General features: G+C 42.4%; 1 protein-coding gene across 1 annotated transcript; it reads right to left on the reverse strand.

Moving 5' to 3' along the window:
• Positions 1 to 4149: 4149 nt before the first annotated feature.
• CHGB (chromogranin B) lies at positions 4150 to 17696 on the reverse strand. Its single transcript, XM_021689095.1, has 5 exons — positions 17633 to 17696; positions 12522 to 12568; positions 11913 to 12006; positions 5085 to 6826; positions 4150 to 4233 (listed from the first exon to the last, which is right to left on the reverse strand). The coding sequence occupies exons 1-5, from the start codon at positions 17679 to 17681 to the stop codon at positions 4150 to 4152; spliced, it is 2016 nt and encodes a 671-aa protein (XP_021544770.1). The 5' UTR covers positions 17682 to 17696.
• Between the last annotated feature and the right edge of the window lie 3890 nt (positions 17697 to 21586).

A 21586-nucleotide genomic window follows, 5' to 3' on the forward strand; every position in this document is an offset into this window, starting at 1 on the left:
TCAAATGCTTTTTCTACATCTATTGAGATAATCAGATGATTTTTGTCTTTTATTTGGTTAATGTGTGTCATGTTAATGGATTTACAGATGTTGAACCATCCTTATATCTCTGGAATAAATCCCATTTGATCATGGTGTATGATCCTTTTAATGTATTGTTGAATTCAGTTTGCTGAGGATTTTTGTATCTATGTTCATCAGGGATATTGGCCTGTAATTTTCTTGTGTCCTTGTCTGGTTTTGGTATTAGAGTAATGCTGGCCTCATAAAAATGAATTTGGAAGGATTTCCTCCTCTTCAATTTTTTGGAACATTTTCAGATGAATTGGTATTAATTCCTCTTTGAATGTTTGGTAGAATTCACCAGTGAAGCCGTCTGGTCCTGGACTTTTGTTTGTTGGTAGGTTTTTGATGACTAATTCAACCTACTTACTAGTAATTGGTCTGTTCAGACTTTCTAATTCTTCATGATTCAGTCTTGGAAGGTTGTATGTTTTTAGGAATGTATCCATATCTTCTAGGTTGTGCAATTTGTTGGCATATAATTATTCATAGTAGTATCTTACGATCCTTTGTGGTGTCTGTTGTAACAGCTCCTCTTGCATTTCTGATTTTATTTATTTGAGCCGTCTCTTTTTTTCTTGGTAGGTCTAGCTATAAGCATGTCAATTTTGTTGATCTTTTTAAAGAAGTAGCTCTTTGTTTCACTGAACTTTTCTATTATCTTTTTAGTCTTTATTTCATTTATTTCCACCCTGATCTTTGTTATTTCCTTCCTTCTACTAACTTTGGGCTTCATTTATTGGTTTTCCGGTTTTAAATGCCATCTCTATGATGATGACTCCCACATGATGTCTTTAGAACAGATCCTCCCCCTGCCCCTTGAGCTCCAGGCCCATATACCTGACTCAACACCTCCACTTGGGTGTCTGGTCACATCTTAGACTTAACATAACCCAACGTGAATTCCCCGTATCTTCCTTCCCAAGCCAGTCCCTCCTACAGTTCTCCCTACCTCTGCTGTTCCCCGTTGCTCAGGCCTAAAGCTTTCATCCTTGACACCTCTCTTTCACTTATGCCACACCAAATCCTTCAGCCCTACCTGTCCTCTGTCTCCAAAATAGATCCATAGTTTGATGACTTCTCTTTACCCCCAGTGCCACACCCTGGTCCAAGACATCACGGTGACCCACCAGGATTATTGCAGTGGTCTCCTTACTGGTTTTTGTGTTTGTGCCCAGGAGCTGGAGTGTTGTTATCACGTAAAGCAAATATTGTCAGTCCTCTACTGAGATCTCTCCAATTGGGAAAACAGAAGGCCTTACCAAGGGCCTACAGAGCCCTGTGTGATCTAGCCGATGCCACTTCACTTCCTATGTCCTCCACATGGGCCTCCCTGCTCATCTTCGAACATACCAACCATGTTACTGTCTCGGGGCCTTTGCACTTACTGCTCTCTGCCTGAAGTGTCCTTCCCCAAGGGGTCCACATGGCTTACACCCTCACTTTCTTTAGGTGTTTTACTTTCTCAGTGAGGACTGCTATGTACCCAAGTGGCTGGTTTCTGGGCTACAGAGTAGTAATTATTGTAGTTAGTCAATTATTTTAGCACCTGAGATCTCCCAATTATACTATATTTTACAGTGATATGTTGTGTATTTTCATTTTGTAATGCTAGAACCCTTTCTCTCCTCCTGTTCCATCACTATGCCTTAACTCCTCCTTGATAAAATATTAGAAACCATGACAGTTAAAATATTCAAATAGGAGAAGAACTCTAAAATACAGATGGTTACATCTGTGGAAGGATTTGGGAGGAGAGGGTTACAGGCCATTGTTTCTGATAGTATTAGATACCTAGGGCCGCCCTAACAAAGAATCAAAAACTGAGTGACTTAAAACAACATAAATGTGTTGTCTCACAGAAGTTCCAAATCAAGGTGTCTGCAGGGCCATCCTCCCCCTGAAAGTTCTAAGGGAGAATCTTTGCTCTTCCAGCGTCTGGTGACCCCAGATGTTTCTTGGCTGGTGGCAGCCCAGCTTCAGTCTCTGCCACCATCTTTATGTCTTCACATGACATTCTCCTCTGTGTCTATCCACATTTTCCTCCTCTTATAAGAACACTGGTCATACTGGATATGGGCCTACTCTAATGACTTCATCATAACTTGATTGCATCTGCAGAGACTATCTTCAAATAAGGTCACACTCACAGGTGCCAGGGGTTAAGTCTTCAACATAACATTTTGGAGGACAGAGTTCAACCCACTATATGCTTTTCAGGACTACTTGATGTCTTGCCATCAACATATATTACTTTGATCAAAAGAGGAGAAAACAGTGGCCTGGGTAGTCCTTGAGTTCATCTTAAAGAAAAGGTGGCATGGCATCCCCAGAGATCCTAACTGCCCTCTGCTGGCACCATGGATCAGGTGGGATTTCTTGAATGTCTCCTGTATCCTTGATAGGTCATCTGTGCCTACACATTGCCCCGCCCTGAGGTGTTTGCAAACTAAACGGAAAGGATGGGCCAGTGCACAGGACATCAACAGGAAGCCAGGACCATGCAAGGCTATGCTCCACCTGCCAGCAGCCGGCAGCTTCTCATGAGCAGTGCCGTGTGTGTGTGTGTGTGTGTGTGTGTGACCTGCCAGGCTAGCATTTGGTGCATTGCCATGTTTTGCCTTCCCTTATCCAGTGAGTAAATCCTTATTTGTCTTGGGCCCTTGAATCCTCTTTATTAGGAGGTGATTTTGTTCTCTGCTGAGCTGCAATAGAGAAAAAGGAGAGATGTGTCTACTGCAATGTGTTAAGCATTTCTTAGTAACTTGTATCAAGATGCGGTAACACAAAGGGTTATAATGGCAGTACCTTAAATATATTTGCCATAATACAAGCTTAGCTTTGGATGGTTTCTTAGGTTGTGGTCGCCCAGAAGCCGACCCTGAAATAAGTTGAGGACAAGCAGTTTATTTGGGAGGTGATTCCAGGAAACATCAGTTGAGGTTACCAGTAGGAAGTGGGACAGGGAGATAAAGACAGCCTAGAAAGGGTATATTACCAAGCGGCTCACTGCTGTGGCACCTGGGGCTCAATCCCTTCGGAGGCACCATTGGTGAGGAATGAGATGACAGGCCAAAGAAAGGAGAAGAGGACATTTTCCACCGGTCATGCCGTAGGAAGCTAGCTGCGGGGTTAATAATGGTAGCAGCCAAAATTTCCTACACCATGCCATATGCCAGGCACTATTCTAACTGTTTTGCATACTCCAGTCATCCTCGTAACAACCTAGTAAGGCAGGTATCCTTATTTTACTGATGAACCTGAGGTCCAGAGAGGGAAAACAACCTGTCCAAAGTCATACAGCTACTTAGTAAGAGAGTCAGAGCCCTGTCTTCTTACACAGTAGAAATCAGGCCCCGAGGGCTCAGAATCTGTCTGGACTAGCCCACATGTTCCGATTCCCAGTCCAGAGTTCTCCCCATTATCCAGGCTCTCTCCTCCTTAAGCCCTGAAAAATGACCCATGGCTGGCTATTCCCAGAGCTTTCCAGATAACAGGATTTAAAAAGTAAATGTCTTATGGTCATTTTTGAAATCTTTTCTTCAAGCCTATTTAATAATCTTTCTTTACCCTGAGGGAACAGATGTCTTTTCCCGTACTCTTTCACTTTATATCGTGGATGTTCTTTTACTTCCAAGTTTTGCTTTTTTTTCCCTCTTCTGCATCCAAAGACCAACAAATCCTAGTGCTATCTTTTAAATTTTACTTTAAAGAATAGATTTGAAAATCACACTCCTCCCTGTTAGCCCAAAGGAAGCTAAAAACAAGAAACTTTGGCCTCAGGTGAATCTTTTATTATTTCAAACTAAGACAAATGTATTTTTTTTTCAAGGATGACAGCACAGTCATTGTCACAAGCATGTTAATATGTCTATTTTGCGAGAAAGGATATGCTACAAGTCATGCTATTCGTATTTTCAATAGCATTCTGGCAAAAATTAAAGCATTTCCAATTGTGTCAAACATTGAATGAACAGTAACTTCTACTTTCTGCTTTGGGTAACTAAATGGTGTCTTTCAGTGAAGCGGTGGAAAATAGATAATGTGAGGGCTGCTCCTTAAAACTGCCCTTTGCTCCAACGGCCATCAGCCCCTTTGGTTACCACTGAACTTCTCAGCTATTTTCTGTAGTTCCAGATCCATCGCAGCTAGGTTCTCAAGTTCCTTTTCCTAGAAAATACAGAAAAGTGGAGGCATGAGGTTCCAGATCGATTAATTTTATTGTGGTTTGAGGGAGTATGAACAGGAGGGAATTTTTGATATGTTAGAGCCATATGAGACACCCTGCATCAGCGGTTCTCAAAGTGGTCCCCTGACCAGAAGCATCAGCATCAGCATCACCAAGGAACTTACCCGAAATGCAGATTCTTGGGCCCCACCCAGGACGTACTCAATCAGAAACTCTGAAGGCTAGGAATCTCTTGAGATTCTGATGCACATTCCAGTTTGAGAAACGCCAACCAGCATAATTCAATATTAGGGAAAAAATCATTGTTTAGGCAGGTACGGTTCTGATAATGTTAACTATCTGAGATGTAAACTAATTTTTATAGTCCAGTAGCTGATAAGGATAGACTAAAGCAACTAATTTCTAAATCATCTGTTCCTTCTTACCCTGGGAAATAGTGATGAAAAGTTAAATGACCAAGAAGATGCCAAAAGAGGGGTTGTCAACCTTGGCTGAACACTGAAACCGCATGGAAGCTTGGAAAAATCCTGATGCCCAAGTAGCACCCAGTACCAAATAGACAGAATCCCTGGGGGTGGATCCCAAACGTCAGTAATTACTCAAGCCCTCCGGGTGATTCCAACATACAGCCAAGGTTGAGAAGCACTGCAGTAGGGTAAGTGGGCAAGGATATGGACAACAGAACTTAAACCCAGAGGTTGTCGCCACGCTCTTACTGGGGGTACATCCTCATGGTAATTAATTCCCACCAATTTCTCCACATTACTTTCAGATAGTCTTGAAGATATTAACATTAACCATCATAATTTTAAACAAAAGCCCCACACTCTACCTCTTCCTCTGTCAGAACTCCCTGGCCAGCCCTGTCCTTTTCATTCTCTGCTGCATGGCGTGGGCTCATCTGCTCCTCAGAGTCATAGAAGTCTGGAAATTCGGCTGACTTCTTCCTGTAGTGAAGGAGCTGGTCTAGTTCAGCCACTCGGTCATACTGCCTTTTCAGATCCAGTTTGGGGGAGAGATTTCTCTTCTCATATCCCCAGTTCACATCCTCTTCGAGGGGCTTTTTCTCCCACAAGTCATAGTTATATTCTGGGAAGAAATTCTTCCCATTCAAGGTCAGCCCATTTTCCTCTTCACCCTCAAGAAAATTGTCATCCATGTTGTCTTTTCTCTCAAAATGGCTGCTCTTCCACTGGGAAGGGTCATAGTATGGGTTGAGCAGCTCCCCTAATCTCTTCCTCTTGTCAGTGGTGTAATGGGGAGCATACTGTTTGCCTTGAAGCCTAGCTTCCTCCCTGCTCTCCGTAGCATCTTCCAGGTCCTCCTGCTGCTGCCACTTCCCTTGGGCTTCTTCCTCACCCCTTTCCTTGCCATAGTTGAGGTAATTTCTGTCCTCCTCTTTCCACTCACTTTGTGAGTGCCTCCTTGCCTTGTCCATCTGGCTTTCTTGGACACGGTGGTGTCCTTCACCCAAGAACTGTTTTTCTTCTTTGTTGTCTAGAATGGCATATGCACCTCGTTTCCCTCCCCTGGCTCTGTGGTGGTATCCCCCCTCATGGCCCCTCTCTTCCTCACTTTCTTCATTATATCCCTGTGCTGTGTTGTCAAGCTCTGAGCTGGGGCGATTTCTCTTGTCCTCCTCCCAGCTCTCCTCACTGGGAGGTCTTGGAGCCCTGTACTCCTCACTTCCTCTGCCCCCATATCGTCCCTGCTCCAGGTCCTTGGGAGCCTGGACAGCCTGGTAACTCCTCATTTCTTCCCCATATTCGGGTTCTTCCTCTGAAGCCCTATAGTGGGCTGGGTGGTGGTCCCTCTTGTCCCCCAATCCAACCATGCCCATGTTTGACTCCTCAGATTCCTCACGGAGGTGTCCCCTTTCCTCGGAGGGAGGTTTCCCTTCTTGAGAGGACCTGTCAGGCCTGGTCCTCCCATGGTGGTGTCTTGGCTTCCAATGTCGTTTGTCCACCTCAGGGTCAGCATCTTCCTCACTTTCCTCAGATTCTTCCTGACTCCCAATTTGGCTTTTAGACTCTTGAGGGTGTTTCTCCTGGCTTCTTATATCCTCTCCACTCTCCTGGCTGCTTCTCTCCCGGCTGTGTGTCTTCTCCTCAGGGGGCCCAGCAGAGTGTAGACCATATCTGGCCTTAAACTCCTCTTTTTTCTTAGCTGTAGCCTGGTTTCTTTTGTTGAGAAAGGCATTTTGTGTCTCTTCTAGCTCTTCCAGGTTTTTCTCTTCATTGCTGTCTCTCCCATGCTCCCTTTTCTGATATTTCTCCCCCTCCTCTTCCTTCCTGTCCTCTTCCTCGGTTTTCTCAAAATGGCGTGTCTTTGCTTCTTTGGAGACTTGGCTGTCAGAGGAGTAGAGGTCTCCTTGGGGTTCTCTTGCTCCTCGGCTGTGCCCCCCTCCCTCTGTGTCTGCCACTGTCGGACCTTGGGTGTCCTCCTCTCCTGGGACTTCCTCCCTACCAGAAGGCCTGTGGGCTTCTGAGGCATCAGCTTCGTCTCTTAACAATCTTACTTCAAACTGTGTGTTTTCATTTTCACTTTTCTCTTCATCTTTGACCTCTTTTCTACCTATAATGAAAATAAAGAAGCGTAAGTGTAACTTCCATAATTGCTTGTGGTTCAACAAGCACCAGCCTCAATGATACTACAAAACCAAAGGACCTGAAAAATTACTTGGATAATTTTTTAAGTTAATAAAAAGTATACTCAGATTCCTTTTAAAAGAAAATGGTATGAAAGCTCCTTGGCTGTGTTTAATAATAAACTCTATTTTTACTTTTTTCATAACACCCAGCCAGCCTTTCTCATGGGTACTATTTTCTTTTAAAGATTTTATTTATATGAGAGAGCGCACAAGCAGGGGGGAGGGGCAAAGGGAGAGGGAGAAGCAGACTCCCTGCTGAGCATGGAGCCTGAAGTGGGGCTTGATATCAGGACCCTGGGATCATGAGCTGAGCCAAAAGCAGATGCTTTTTTTTTTTTTTAAAGATTCTATTTTTATTTTATTTGTCAGAGAGAGGGACAGAGCACAAGCAGGGAGAGATGCAGGCAGAGGGAGAAGCAGGCTCCCCGCTGATCAAGGAGCCTGATGTGGGACCCGATCCCAGGACCCTGGGATCATGACCTGAGCTGAAGGCAGATGCTTAACCGACTGAGCCACCCAGATGCCCCTCTCATTGGTACTATTAATGATCAAATTAAAATCCAAATAGTGATTTGTGAAATGCTAGAATTTAGAACCAGAAGAAACCTTAGAATTCATCTAATTCAATCTCCCCTTTTTGCAAAGACATTGAGACTCAGAGAGGTACAATTAGGGACCCTTCTTTCCGTATTTGCTCTAAGTAAGGGTTAAAAAATTAGCATTATGTAAATAGCTGTAGCTAGAATCCAGCTAAATAAAGTTAAATAGCCAAAATGGGAAGTATCTGGATTCAAAGGAGGATTCAAAATTTTAAATAATTAGTTTATCAGCCTTTTTAATCCAATCAACTGTGTAGACTCACTGTAGCAATAAGTGACAATATAACTTCATAACTGGTGATAAGAAGGGTGTATATTTCTTCCCTGAGAAAACTGCCCAGCAGTAGAAAGAACCATTTCTTCCATCACTCAGGTCCCATCTGCCCAACATATTCTCAGATGTTGAAGATGAAGACCAGTATACTGAGTTATCTTTGTGTTTCATTAGTCAACAGTAAATGGTATAACTGATATTTTAATTGAATGTGTCCTCTCCTATCTTTTCCAAAAGTCAATAGCTCCTTTACTAAATCCTCCTTAATTCAAGGGCATTTCATGAAAGGTGATATGCAGCTAGCATTGTCTGATTGTTAGCTCCAAGTGCTTGGATTTCAACTTACATCACTGAGTTCAGATAGAATTCCTGAAGCCAAGGCCTCTCGTAGCTCTGGGTCCAGATCTGCACTGTCTGTTGTGGGAGCTGCCAGCCCTTTGAGTACTTGAAATGTGGCTGGTCCAAACTGAGATGAGCTATAAGTCTAAGATACCCACCAGATTTTGAAGACTTTGTGTGAAAAAAAAATGCAAAATATCTCAATTTTTCATATTGATTATATATTGAAATATTTTGGATGTAATGGATAATATATATTATAAATATTTTGGGTGTGGGGGCACGTGGCTGGCTCAGTCAGAAAAGCATGCGACTGTTGATCTTGGGGTTGTGAGTTCAAGCCCCACATTGGGTGTAGAGATTACTAAAAAAAAAAAAAAGATAACCTTTATAAATAAATACATAAATAAATCTATTGGATGTGTAAATAGTATATATTGAATAAAATACACTGGATAAAAATAAAATATATTATTAAAATTAATTTCTCCTGTCTCTTTTTACTTTTTTAATGCAGCCACTAAGAAATTTGAAGTTATATTTGTGGTTCACAATATATTTCTACTGAATGGCACTGATGAGTCATTTTGAACTGAACATTTGCAAAATGGAAAAAATTGGTCATTGTAAAAATGTCCAAAAAATAGTGGATGGTCAGTACCTCTCTCCTTAAAGCATAGCCTGGCATGATAACATCCTCATGTTTTGTGAATCAACTGAAATGTCTCTGACCTTTCATACCCAGACACCTGAGAGCTGGTCCCTCCCCAGTGATTTTGTCTTTTAAGAGCCAGTGCAGCATTGAAGCAGGTGGGGCCGTCCAGGTCGACACAGGTGAGCAAGGAGGCTTTGGGCAGATACTGACATCATTCTGAGAGTCAGTTGACATAGCCCTAATCAGACAAGATCTCAGCTTTCCAGGGTGGGGGCTGTGTCACCCCTTTCCTACTGCCTACTGGTCAGGAACAGAGTATTTTTATTTTTTCCCAGTTAAATCTGTGCTCCCTGTAGCAGCTTGTGCCTTAGTCTTAGAACTTCCTCCTAAATTTAGCTTTAAGTCCCCGCAGGTGAGATCAGAGGAGGACTGTAATTAGCAGCACATAGTCATTGTCAATCTGATAAACCAAGGTGTGAAGCTTATCCTTACTTTCCGGTAAAAAAGGGGGAAATGTACCTTCTATCCTTAAGTCTCTGTTGCAAGGATGACCAGATTAACCTGGACAAACAGATTCTTTTACCTATTAAGAAATTGGGCTATGTATTCCCTAAGGTCTCTTCAAGCTGTAAAACAATGATTCTCCTCTATTCCCCTAAGTGCTCATTCACTCAACAAGTATGTGCTTGCTCCACAGACACTCTGGACAGAATGGGGAGTGGAGATGAGAGGGGCTAGGGGCAGGAGGGAGATTTCATCCATCCAGCTGGCTGAAAAGCTCCACCAGTCTTCTGATCAGTTTAAGACACATCAGCAGGAGAAAAAACTAGAATTGGGCAGAAGCCACAAAGTGGTAACTCAGAGGTGAGTTCTGGTTGGCCTAAATAGCATTTTTAGTCATTTCAAATTCAAAGGCAATACTTAAATACCAGGAGATATTGCTTACAAATCCAAATTTTAACTTCTTTTGAAAAATCCAAATCTGATAACAAAGCTGTATTTCTCCACCAGTAGGGTTGGAAGTGAGAAATATCTGCCCCCCGCCCCCCTGCAAAGGGACGTGTATCCTCTAGTTTGTGAGTCACTTCTTATCCTGCCTTATACCCTGTGCTGTCTGTCTGGCCTTGGCTGCTGAGTCTGCAACCAGGAGGATCTCTTAAACCCTCCCAATCTCAGCATTGTATAGTTCTCTGGGTAGAGTGTCACCAGGGTCCTTTCTGAGAGACATGAGTCATTTGATTTTAATCAGTTTCCCTGGGTCTCTCTCAACAGACATCTAAAGACCCCAAGGTACAGTCTGTGTTAAGCAGAGGCTAGAATCACTATGACCACAACCTAAAGGCTGAGTCTGATCTTGGCAGACAAGCAGAGCCCTACATTCAACAGCTCTTCCTAAGCAATCACAGTTCTTTGATGACCTACTATGGCAGACCCCACACTTCTGCATCCATCTGGTAAACGAGGGAAGGGGAAGGGAGATAGTGAGACAGGTTTGCCCAGAGGAGCTGCCTTTAGTCTCTGCCTGAAGACTCATTCTGTCTGTATTTATTCCCTGTAATGGCTGGAAAAGAAGTTTGGGGAGAAATTCAGAAAGATATGTATGCTGGGATTGGTAGGGAAGCTTCCTCTCACTATTCATGGGGTCTATAGAGGCTCAGGTCCCCACATCTGTGATTACCCTGAAGCCCCCAATGGTGGATTGAGTCCTGCCAGGTTACTCTTTTGGTCAATTGCCAATACTTGTTTTTACCATTTTATGCATGAGGGCTCATGTGCAGCAATAGCAAGAGAGTATTATCTTGCAATGGGAGATTTTGGAGGTGACAGGAAAAACAAATCCACTATTCCCAGCCTAACTAAAAATTTAAAAGCAGAGAAGGTGTTGAAGAGAACAGTGTTTTGGATTTGACTGAATCAGGTTGACTTCATGCATAGGATAGATGGCATAGTTTTTGAAAAACTGATCTTTCATTGTCAACTCCCAGATACCGCTTGCATTTCTGTTCAAATTTTATCTTCAACAGAAGTTGATTGTATAGAGAATGCATCCCACTCTAGATTCAGAAGGTCACTGCTCTGACTCACCGGCTGCTCCTCTTGTAGCCTCCCCCTTCCAGTTCTCCACCATTTGGTAGTACCTCCCATTCTTTTTTTTTTTTTAAATGTTTTATTTATTTATTCATGAGAGTCAGAGAGAGAGAGAGAGAGAGAGAGGCAGAGGCAGAGGGAGAAGCAGGCTCCCCGCCCAGCAGGGAGCCCGATGCGGGACTCATCCCAGGACCCCGGGATCATGACCTGAGCCAAAGGCAGACGCTTAACGACGGAGCCACCCAGGCGCCCAGTACCTCCCATTCTAATCAGCTCTAAATTAAAATGGCCTGAACAGGGGCGCCTGGGTGGCTCCGTCATTAAGCGTCTGCCTTCGGCTCAGGTCATGATCCCAGGGTCCTGGGAATTGAGCCCCCGCATTGGTCTCCCTGCTTGGCGGGAAGCCTGCTTCTCCCTCTCCCACTCCCCCTGCTTGTGTTCCTGCTCTCTCTCTGTCTCTCTCTGTCAAGTAAATAAATAAAATCTTTAATAAATAAATAAATACAATGGCCTGAACAATCTGTCATGTAAAGAGGCCAGAAGTTTCCAAGTCATCCTTCAAGCTTCTAACTTCTCACTGTCAGAAGAGCAGAAGGCAAAGAATAATTTTAAGATCTCCTTCTATCCTTTCATCTTCCAGCATTCCCAGAACACTTAACTCCTGCGACCTAATCACAAATGAGCACTCCCCACACTTCCCTCCATCCAAGTGAAAGCCTGTTCTAAAAATCCAAACTCTGGAACTAAGGAATTTAAGAACTGATAGCTATCTCAAAGGCTGTCATTGAGTTCAACTCCCTCATTTTACTTTGAGAAAATAAGCCCAGAAAGGCAAGAGGTCCTTCCCCGTGGCCACACAGCTACGAAGTGGCAGAGTGGGACTAGAAGCCATTATCTTCTATCTCCCCAGATCCTAGTCTAATCCGCACTCTTCCCAATTCATTATGCCCTCCCCTGCGCCCTTTCATTTGGAGGTAAAGTGGAAGGTGTAGTGGAGGGAGTGGGAGAAAGGACCACTTGAGGGACAAAGATCTCCTGCAGCGTAGGACACTTACTCTTTCTCAGGACTTGGCGACACTCTGGGGTGATGGGTGGAGCGCTGGACTTCGACAAGGCATTTGAGAGGACCTCGATGATGCAGCGAGTCACCTGGGGGTGGGGGGAAACCCAAGAGCACGTTGGCAAAAGCTGGTGTCACTGGGATGAGAGACTAACTCAACCCAGAGCAGCTGTGGCAAGAGGCCTGGCTCTGTGGCCTGTACTGGTGTGGGATCCTTGGGGCAGAAATGTAGATTTACAGGACCATAGTGAAATCTCAGAAGCTTCTCCACAGAACAGTGCAAAACAGCATTGGGCCAAGATTACATAAGAGATGAGAAATAAACACCCATTTCTTGCAGGTTGGAAGGAAAATGGTGATGACAGCTATCCTCCGGGACACTAAAGACATCCAGGAAGGAAATGAGAGCCCAGGGCAGGGGGGACATTCTCTGCCCCCGTCCCCTTAGGGATGAAAACCTAGCTTTGTAAGACTCTGTTGGGGGTTTCCTGTTGCTGTCATTTGTTTTTGTTTTTTTTTGTTTGGTTTGGTTTGATATGATAAGGAGTGGGAGAATCTAGCGTCTAGATAAAAGTCTAGATTCTGGACTTCCAATTCAACTTACCATTTCTTCATTGTGGTTCCTGTTATCCACTGGCACAGAACTGACTGCTTTGAAGGAGAAAAATAAATGGGAAGACTTTAGTTGATTTTTGGAAGCTGTGTGACCCCAAACTCACAAAATCACCTCCACCCTCTGCACATTATATGGAGAGAGGGGCAGAGTCACAGCTGAGCAGAATGGAGATAGTTGAAGAAGATCGGTCCAGGAGCCATAATTGCCCCAGTGCGCTCTCTCTCTCTCTCTCTCTCTCTCTCACACACACACACACACACACAGCTGTTTTCCCTAGCAATGTCTTAAACATGATTTGGAAATGAATACTGTCTAATATGCAGTATAATTCAAATCCACATCACAGACAAAGAGAGCTTCTGAGATACTGACAATGTTCGGTTTCTTTCTTTCTTTTTTTTTTTTAAGATTCATTTATTTGAGAGTGAGAGAGGGAACAAGTGGGGGAGGGGCAGAAGGAGAGGGAGAGAATCTCAAGCAGACTCCCCGCTGAGCATGGAGCCCGAAGCGTGGCTCGATCCTACGACCCTGAGATCATGACCTGAGCCAAAACCAAGAGTTGGACCCTCAACCAACTGATCCACCCAGGTGCCCTGGCAACGATCTGTTTCTTGATCAGGGTACTGATTACACAGATGTGCTCAATGAGTGAAAAATTCATTAAGCTGTATACTATGATCTGTGCAGTTTTCTAAATGTAAATAAAAAGTTTAAAACCTAGTTTAAATGAAACCAGGGTACCCTCCTCAACTCTTCTGCCTACCCAAAATGGGTAAAGATTTGTGATTCCCTCTACCTATTCCTGCCCCCAAGAAAATATCCCTCCCAAAACTCACTTTATTTTTGAAGACGTGATTGTGATTATCTTATATCACTAATTACTTCATTTTTACCCCCAGTCCTTTGTCTGAACAAGGTTGCTTACGCATCTCTATCAGTGTTGCATTTCCCTTTCCCCACGTTGTCTGCAGCCATGAGTAAAGAGCAGGGGAGTGATCTCATTCTTCTAGTACAGCATCAATTCTGTAATATCATGTACAAATAAGGTGTTTAACAGCTGGCTAATGAGGATATTTTAAAAGAACAAGTTTTAGGGGCGCCTGGGTGGCTCAGTCGGTTAGGCGTCTGCCTTCGGCTCAGGTCATGATCTCAGGGTCCTGGGATCGAGCCCCGCATCGGGCTCTCTGCTCGGCAGGGAGTCTGCCGCTCCCTCTCCCTCTGCTACTCTCTCTCTCTCTGTCAAGTAAATAAATAAAATCTTTAAAAACAGAAGAATAAATTTTAATTTATTCAAATTAAACTTCATGAGACTCTGCTTGTTTTATTTTTTATTTTATTTTATTTTATTTTTTTGAGACTCTGCTTGTTTTAAACCAGTGATTCAAATGCCTTTGTCTTCTTAGGAGATGTTTCAGGTGCTTTTAATTTTCCAAAGCCATTTTTTTCTTTCAAAGCTGCTTTGATTCTTTCATCTTTCACTCTGACTTTGTTCTGTCTAAGCCCTTTCCATTGGAGAAGCTAAAGCATTTACATGTAGGCCCATCTCCACAGTTCTCCTGGCATTCCCTGGAGTAGACAATTGCTATTATAGCTGAAGAAGCTCAGTGCAGAAAATTCTTCTAGATCCCTGAGCAAGAGAAGAACTAGCTGGAGCAAGAGCAATACTCTCAGACATCAGAGATGAAAGCTACTCAAATGCAATTTATTTTTAACCAGCAGCCTGACCTCTCCTCACAAAATATTTGCTCTCCAAGCCTTCTTAACTGCCTGCCTCTAATCAATTACAGATCATAGAGCTCAATCTCGAAATAAAACACCTATTCCATGTACTCATCTTACTGAATTTTCCTTTTTAAAGCATGGCCGGGGATCTACTTCAATTGTTTCAAGAAGCCCAAAGCTATCCAGCATGTTAAAATCAGGTGTAAACTGTTTGAGAAGTGGTTAACAAGGTAAGAAGACCCCACGATCTTCCTGAAATTTAGTTCAAACAAGATCCAGATGGCCTGCCTTTGGCACCCAGGGTCCAGTATGCTGGGCCATTATTTTATCCCCCAAATGGCTATTATTTGGGAACATTCCCACTCTGGCACTTATTCTTTGCACCTGAATCTGTAAAATTCTGTGGAAAGAAATAACTGAGAGAATTACTCCTCTAATAAGCTAGAAGGTGCCTTTTTAAAATCTAGCTTTACTAAACCTTCTTTGTAATGCAGTTTCTTGCTAATAACTTCCCCCCACCCCACAAATGTAAAGTAGGTACTTTTATTAACTACTGACATTGCCTAACTATTAACAGTCATCAGATTTGGGCGGAGATAAATATTTTTCTTTTTTTTTAATTTTTAAAGGTTTTTAAATTTATTTGTCAGAAAGAGAGAGCGCGCACAAGCACAAGCAGGGGAAGCAACAGGCAGAGGCGCAAGCGAGGAGCCCGATGTGGGACTCCATCCCAGGATTCTGGGGTCATGACCTGAGCAGAAGGCAGATGCTTAACCGACTGAGCCACCCAGGTGTTCCGAGATATATTTTCTTTATCACTCTAAACAATTTATAGCTCATGTTTGTTATTGCAGGACAGTCCTGTTTCTCTGAGGCTCTTCAGGCCTGTTTTTGATGGAAAGGAGCTGAGGTCTCCTTATAAAAGTGCATTATGCATCTTGGTGAGACACCTAAGTTCCACTGTATTTCTTCCAATAGAATCTGTGACAGCAAAGTAATAACCAAAGACATGTTGATTCCCCTAAAGTAGCTTAACTTATTTTTGTATAAATTAAGATTCAGGAGGCACCAAAGAAAACCCAAAGATTATGATAAAAGTGAAGTAGTCAGATGGTAGAAAATCTTCAAATTATAGTGTATGATAAACCTGAGAATAACTTCCAGAGTATTATATATCACAAGACTATCAAACTAAGGTTTGATTCCAGAATAAAAATGCAGCTATAGTTTAAAAAGTTAAGCAACCTCATCTGAATGCAGAAACTATTTTACCTAGTAAAATATGGATATCACAGAGCTACTTCACTCATATTAATTTTTTAGAGTGCCCAGTAGCTACTGTAGAAAGGTATGGATCTCCCTTCAGAAGCTCTTAAGGGTAGGAAATGAACCAGATGGTCTCCTGAGGTTTTCTTCAGCCCTGTGATTTTGCTAAATAGCAAACTTTGCTTGAAGGTTACCATGTTTCATTTCCAGGCATTTGTGGAAGGTGGGAATGGGAAATGACTGCTAACGGGCATAGGGGTTTCTTTCTGGGGTAATGGAAAACTTCTGACATTTGATAATGATTACAGAATCTGTGACTATACTAAATTATGCACTTTAAAAGTGTACATTTTATGGTGTGTGAATTATAGCTTGATAATTTTTTTAAAGAATATAATGTCTCAAAAAATAATGTCTCTAATTTAGCCAATATTAAAATATGAACCCTTCTTAAAATATTCTCTTGCATAAAGGAGCTATAAATATTTTACCACTATAGTAAAATAAGTCTCACAAATGACACTGTTTTGTAGTCTAAAGCACAATGTATAGCATAGCTATAGCATTTTAAGCAGTTTCTTTTTGAAAATATTTTTGACTGGAAAAGACTCTAAATATTCATTTAGTTTTCTTTAAATTAAGAACATTTATAGGCAATTTATAAGAGTGACAAGAACGTTAGAAAATTCTGGGAGCGCCTGGGTGGCTCAGTCGTTAAGCGTCTGCCTTCAGCTCAGGTCATGATCCCACGGTCCTGGGATCAGGCCTGGCGTCCGGCTCCCTGCTCAGTGGGAGGCCTGCTTCTCCCTCTCCCACTCCCTCTGCTTGTGTTCCCTCTCCCGCTGTGTCTCTCTCTGTCAAATAAATAAATACATCTTTAAAAAAAATGTTAGAAAATTCTGAATGTGTGTAGCTTGCAATAAAATAAATTACCACTGGTTTTCTTTTTGTGTCTTTATATTTGGGATCCAGCAATTGCTGTCATTGGAAACTTCATATTCATGGTTGGCAATACCTCAATTCCAGTTAGGAATCTCAATCTCAGATAAGAACAATATCCTATGAGGTTATTAAAACAGTAACAGAAAACCTCCAGTTTAATCTGGTGGTAGCATATTTACTTCCCTGGTAAATGGTCTAGTGATTTTACTTCAACACACACACACACACACATGCACACGCACACACACTTTTCCAAATCTCCAGAGATCATTTCTTCAAGATGCATAGTAGTTTGAAAGATTAACCCTACAGTCTTCCACACATAAAGAGACACTGTCAAATATCTACTACTTAAAATTACATCCTCCCGAATTGACTAAAATGATGTTTTGGTTTTTTTGTTTGTTTAGTTTTGTTTTTACTTCTTCAAGGATATCTTTGTGGTTGTTTTATAATTGTTATTTTCCTGGAGTACAAAGTCAAAATATCTACTGCAGATTCCATTCATACTTAAAAATGGATGAATTTGGGTATGAAATTACCTCTCCCCAGAAATGGAACTATAAAATACAAAAAAAAATTACGTTAAACTTGTACATACATATACATAAAGACACACATATAGAGGAACATGTTAAGAAAAAGATATGATATCTTATATACATATGAGACTTATTTTCATCTCATCATGTTTAAATAATAATGATAATAAAGGAAATTATGCAGGTGCCAACTAATATCATAGTACATGTACTCTTGTGTCTCCATAGTTCTCTGGCTTTAAAAAACCAAACAAATACTTAATTCCAGTTACATATTAAGATTTTAGCAGCATCTCTCTAGCCAGGTAGAGAGAGCATGACATTTTAGAAGTGAGCACAAAATGTGGGGTTTCCTTGGAGGCGCAGGCACGTTTTTCTCTATCTACAGGAAAACTCAGATATGAAAAGACTGAGACTCTTCTGGTTGGGCTAGGAAGCCCTCTGGCTTTTTCCAAGTCAGACGATGAAGCAGGGAGTTTCAGAAATTAAGAATCTCAAGCAAGAAGGAGAAACCTTCCACTCAACCCTTCCTCTTCCCCCAGTATCTCTACAAGCTGGTTCCCCAGCGGCCGGAAGACCGAGGCTAGCGCTGTCCGCGGTGCTGAACAGCCGGCCGAGCCCACTCACCGGCCACCACAGCGGCTCCCAGGAGGCCGAGAAACACCGCCGGCTGCATGGCTCCGCTCGGCCGAATCTGCACGGAGAAGAGGATGGCGGCTGGACCGGTGAGTGAGATGCGGGCAGAAGGCGAGATAAAGATGCTCCGGGAAAGCAGCTGTGTGTCCAGGTCCCCGCGGTGTGGTACGGTTGGCGCAGGCCCCGCTCTTTTAAAGGGCAAGCCGGGCCGCAGGGCCAGGAGGGGTGGGAACCCAGGAGGCGGCGCCCCCTCGCTAAGCCCTGACGTCACGAGCTCCCCCACCCCTCACCCCCCCACCCCCACCCCCACCCCCGGGCCGCGGCGCAGGTAGGAGGAAATTTAAGCGAGTCCAGTCTCCTGGGTGCCTGGGGTCTGGAGCGGGGGTGGGCAGTAAGGCGCACGTAGGAATGAAGGGGTGAGGGGAGGTAATGCAAATCTAATGCAAGGGGAGAGACGGAGGCCCCTCTTAGATTGCCCAGGCTTGTTCCTCATCTCACTCCACCCCACCTCCAAACCTGAAAACGTGTGTTTGAGGCTGTGTATGGTGTGCGGTTTTGTTGAAAGTGTATCTAGGACTAAGGCTGGTTTGTGTCTTCACCACCTAGCCGAGAATAAGACTCCTGCTAACTAAAGAGGACTAAACGGTGGGGGGACATGGAAAAAGGAGTGATGGCTTTCAAAATAAAAGGTGCAGCTGGAGAATATGGAGCCTGCTGTTGCTTCAAATTTTTAGTCTTAAATCCGTCTACCTACCTACCTACGTACTATTCGTGATTTTCTCTCTTTCTTTCTCTGAACACAACATATACATGTGGTAAACAATTTTTAAGTCAGATGGTACAAAAGGGTTTACTATAAATGTCTGCCTTCTACTTCTATTTCCTCAAGTTCTCTAATTACCCTCTGCAGAGTCTATACTACTTAACCACTTTCTGTTGTTTAGGCTTAATTTATCTTGAAACATACATAGCTGCATCTTCTTTTGAATGGCTGCTCTATTATTACATTGACTGTATTAACTAGAATTTATTTAACCAGTCCGCTTTGTGATAGGCATTTATTTAGGTTGTTACCCTTTGGCCTTTAATTACTCCTTTATAACAGAGCCCTAGTGTCAGGTAATGGAATAACCTGCTTGTAGAATCTAGTACATCCCATAAGCACTGTGCATCCTGTCTTGCTTTAAAATTGAAATAGGAAGATATTTCGTTATGTGTGAGAGGAAGGTGAAAACATCTTCCAGGATATTTTTAACGTGAGTCCTCTCAGTCTAATGAGGAATCAGGAAAAAAAAAGCATGCAAGTCCCTACACCAAAGAGAAACCATCCAGAATCTTCTCTGATAACATAGGCTTTGGGGAATAGAGTGAAACTTCATTTGGGGTCTTTTTTAGGAAAAAGGCAGATGTCTTCATGCACAGCTAAACGGAAGTTTCAGTGTCTTTTTCCTGAAAATCAATGAGGCTCAAATCCTTTAAGCATGCATTACATCTTTTTAAAGAGGCTGGGAATTATTTCACCAAGACCATGGCCACAGAATATTTAGAAGAATAGTGTTGAAAAGGATATCAGTGGGACAATTGGTAAAATTTGAACAAGATCTGTAGATTACATAATAAATATTGTATCCATGTTAATTTCCCAATCTTGAGAATTGTACTGTGATTATGTAAGAAAATATCTTTGTTTTTAGGAAATGCATGTTGAAGTAGCTAGAGATAAAAGGTGTCATATGTACAACTTACCCCCAAATGTTTTAGAAAAAAACAGAGATAGAGTTAGAGAGAGGAAAAGAGGGAATATTAAAGCAAACAGGGCAACATTTGGGAAACTGGGGTGAAAGGTATATGGGAATTTTTAATACCATTTTGGATTTTTCTGAAATCTGATATTATTTTAAAACAAACAGAAAAGAATGTTCTTGGCACAAGAGAGTCTGTATAAAACCTCTGGAAAGAACTGGGTACAGACAAAGAAGATGTTAAGGGAAGGCCGGCCCTTCCTTGGGTGCTGATCTGGGGGAAATTCCTTAGCTATTTTTGAAATTATATAAGGGTTCCAACTGCTGTTTAAAATACACTGATTGCCAATAGTACTTAGAAATTGGCACCTTCCAAGAGCATCTACATCCCAGTGTTTCAGCAATTTCCCTTTTGTCTTGCTCTGTTGTAAAGCACAGGGTTAAAAATGTTAATGTCATCTTGTGGCTTCTCAGATAGGACTTGGGCTGAGTTTATTACTCATCAAGAAAAGTCTTTTCATTATTGTGAATTGACCCACAGCCAGTTCCTATATTCAGACTGACCTTTCTTCGTTCTCATTATTTTACAAACTTTTTATTATTTTGCCTCTCATATTTAGATCTCCATGTACCAGGGGGAAAAAAATAAAAGCTTTTGGAAGGAGCATTTCCAAGGAATTATTTCAAAGCAGGATGACAGAGGAAAACCAATATTTTCCTTAGGAACCGGAGCTTAGAATAAACCTGGCATGAGTTAAGGGTACAGTCACACTTTTTACCACATTGCCACTTCGTTGTCCTGAGAATTTTTTATGGAAGTGACCATCCTTTCTCGCCTACTGTGTAGTGTCACTGAAAAAAAAAAAAACAACAACAACCCTAGAGTTCATATGTGCATAGGTATGTTTCTAGACTCTTCCAGAATACTGATCTATTCTGTCTCATTGGTCTATTTGTTTATCCTTGGAGCAGTACCACACTTTCTCTACACCACAGCTTTTTAATAAGTCTTGATATCTGGTGAAGAAGGTCTTCCCATCCTGTTTTTCTTCTGGAGGGCATTGGTTATTCTTGGCCTTTGCATTTTCTTTTTTTTTTATTTATATTTTTTAAAAAAATTTTTTTTTTTTTTTTTTTTTTTTTTTTTTAAGATTTTATTTGACAGAGAGAGCACAGGCAGAAGGAGAGAGAGGGAGAAGCAGGCTCCCTGCCAAGCAAGGAGTCCGATGCGGGACTCGATCCCAGGACCCTGGGATCATGACCCGGGCCGAAGGCAGCCGCTCAACCAACTGAGCCACCCAGGCATCCCGGCCTTTGCATTTTCATATAAATTTTAGAATCAGTTGCCAATTGCCATGTGACAAATCTGTTAGGATTTTGAGAAGAGTTGCATTAAATCTATGGATCCATTTGGGAGCAGCTGACATCTTTACAATATTGGGCAGATTTAGCTTTTTAATTACTGATAATGTTTTGGATGTAATCTTATCTCAAGTAGTATAAAATACTATTACCCTAGGAAAAGAAGCCATGGGGAAGAGCATTTGTCAGGAATGCTCTCAAAGAAAAATTAAGGAGGAAAACAAATCTCCTTTAGGAAGCAGGGTCCAGAAAAAAGCATGGTTTTGTACATGGCTCCTGAAATAGATTATCCATGAGGGTCCAGCCAGGAAAATGAAACCACTATAAGGAATTTAATAAAGGAAATAATACACAGGTATTAGAAAACCTGAAAGAGCAAATAGGGGAACAAGAGGAAGGGCAGAGATTAGTAAATGCAGGCAGCTGCTACACCCCTAAGGGAATGGAAGGATAAAGAAATGTTGTGTCCTCACTGGAGCCCAGAAGCTTGAGCCACTTGGTAAGAGTGGGAAATTCCGCAGGCTAGGAAGGTGGAATTTGGGGCCATGGAGGAGGGGTTGTCTGGTAAGAGCCGGAAACACAGAAGAGAAGCAGCCACTGCTGCCAATGCAGCATCCTCTTCCCAAGGAGATAAAGGGGGAGAACTCTCTTGGCTTCTCTTTTTTTTTTTTTAAAGATTTTTTTATTTATTTGTCAGAGAGAGACACAGCGAGAGAGGGAACACAAGCAGGGGGAGTGGGAGAGGGAGAAGCAGCTTCCCGCCAAGCAGGGAGCCCGATGCGGGGCTCGATCCCAGGACTCTGGGATCATGACCTGAGCCGAAGGCAGACACCCAACGACT

The sequence above is a fragment of the Neomonachus schauinslandi genome, chromosome 10 (assembly GCF_002201575.2).
Source record: "Neomonachus schauinslandi chromosome 10, ASM220157v2, whole genome shotgun sequence".
Lineage (NCBI taxonomy): Eukaryota > Metazoa > Chordata > Mammalia > Carnivora > Phocidae > Neomonachus > Neomonachus schauinslandi.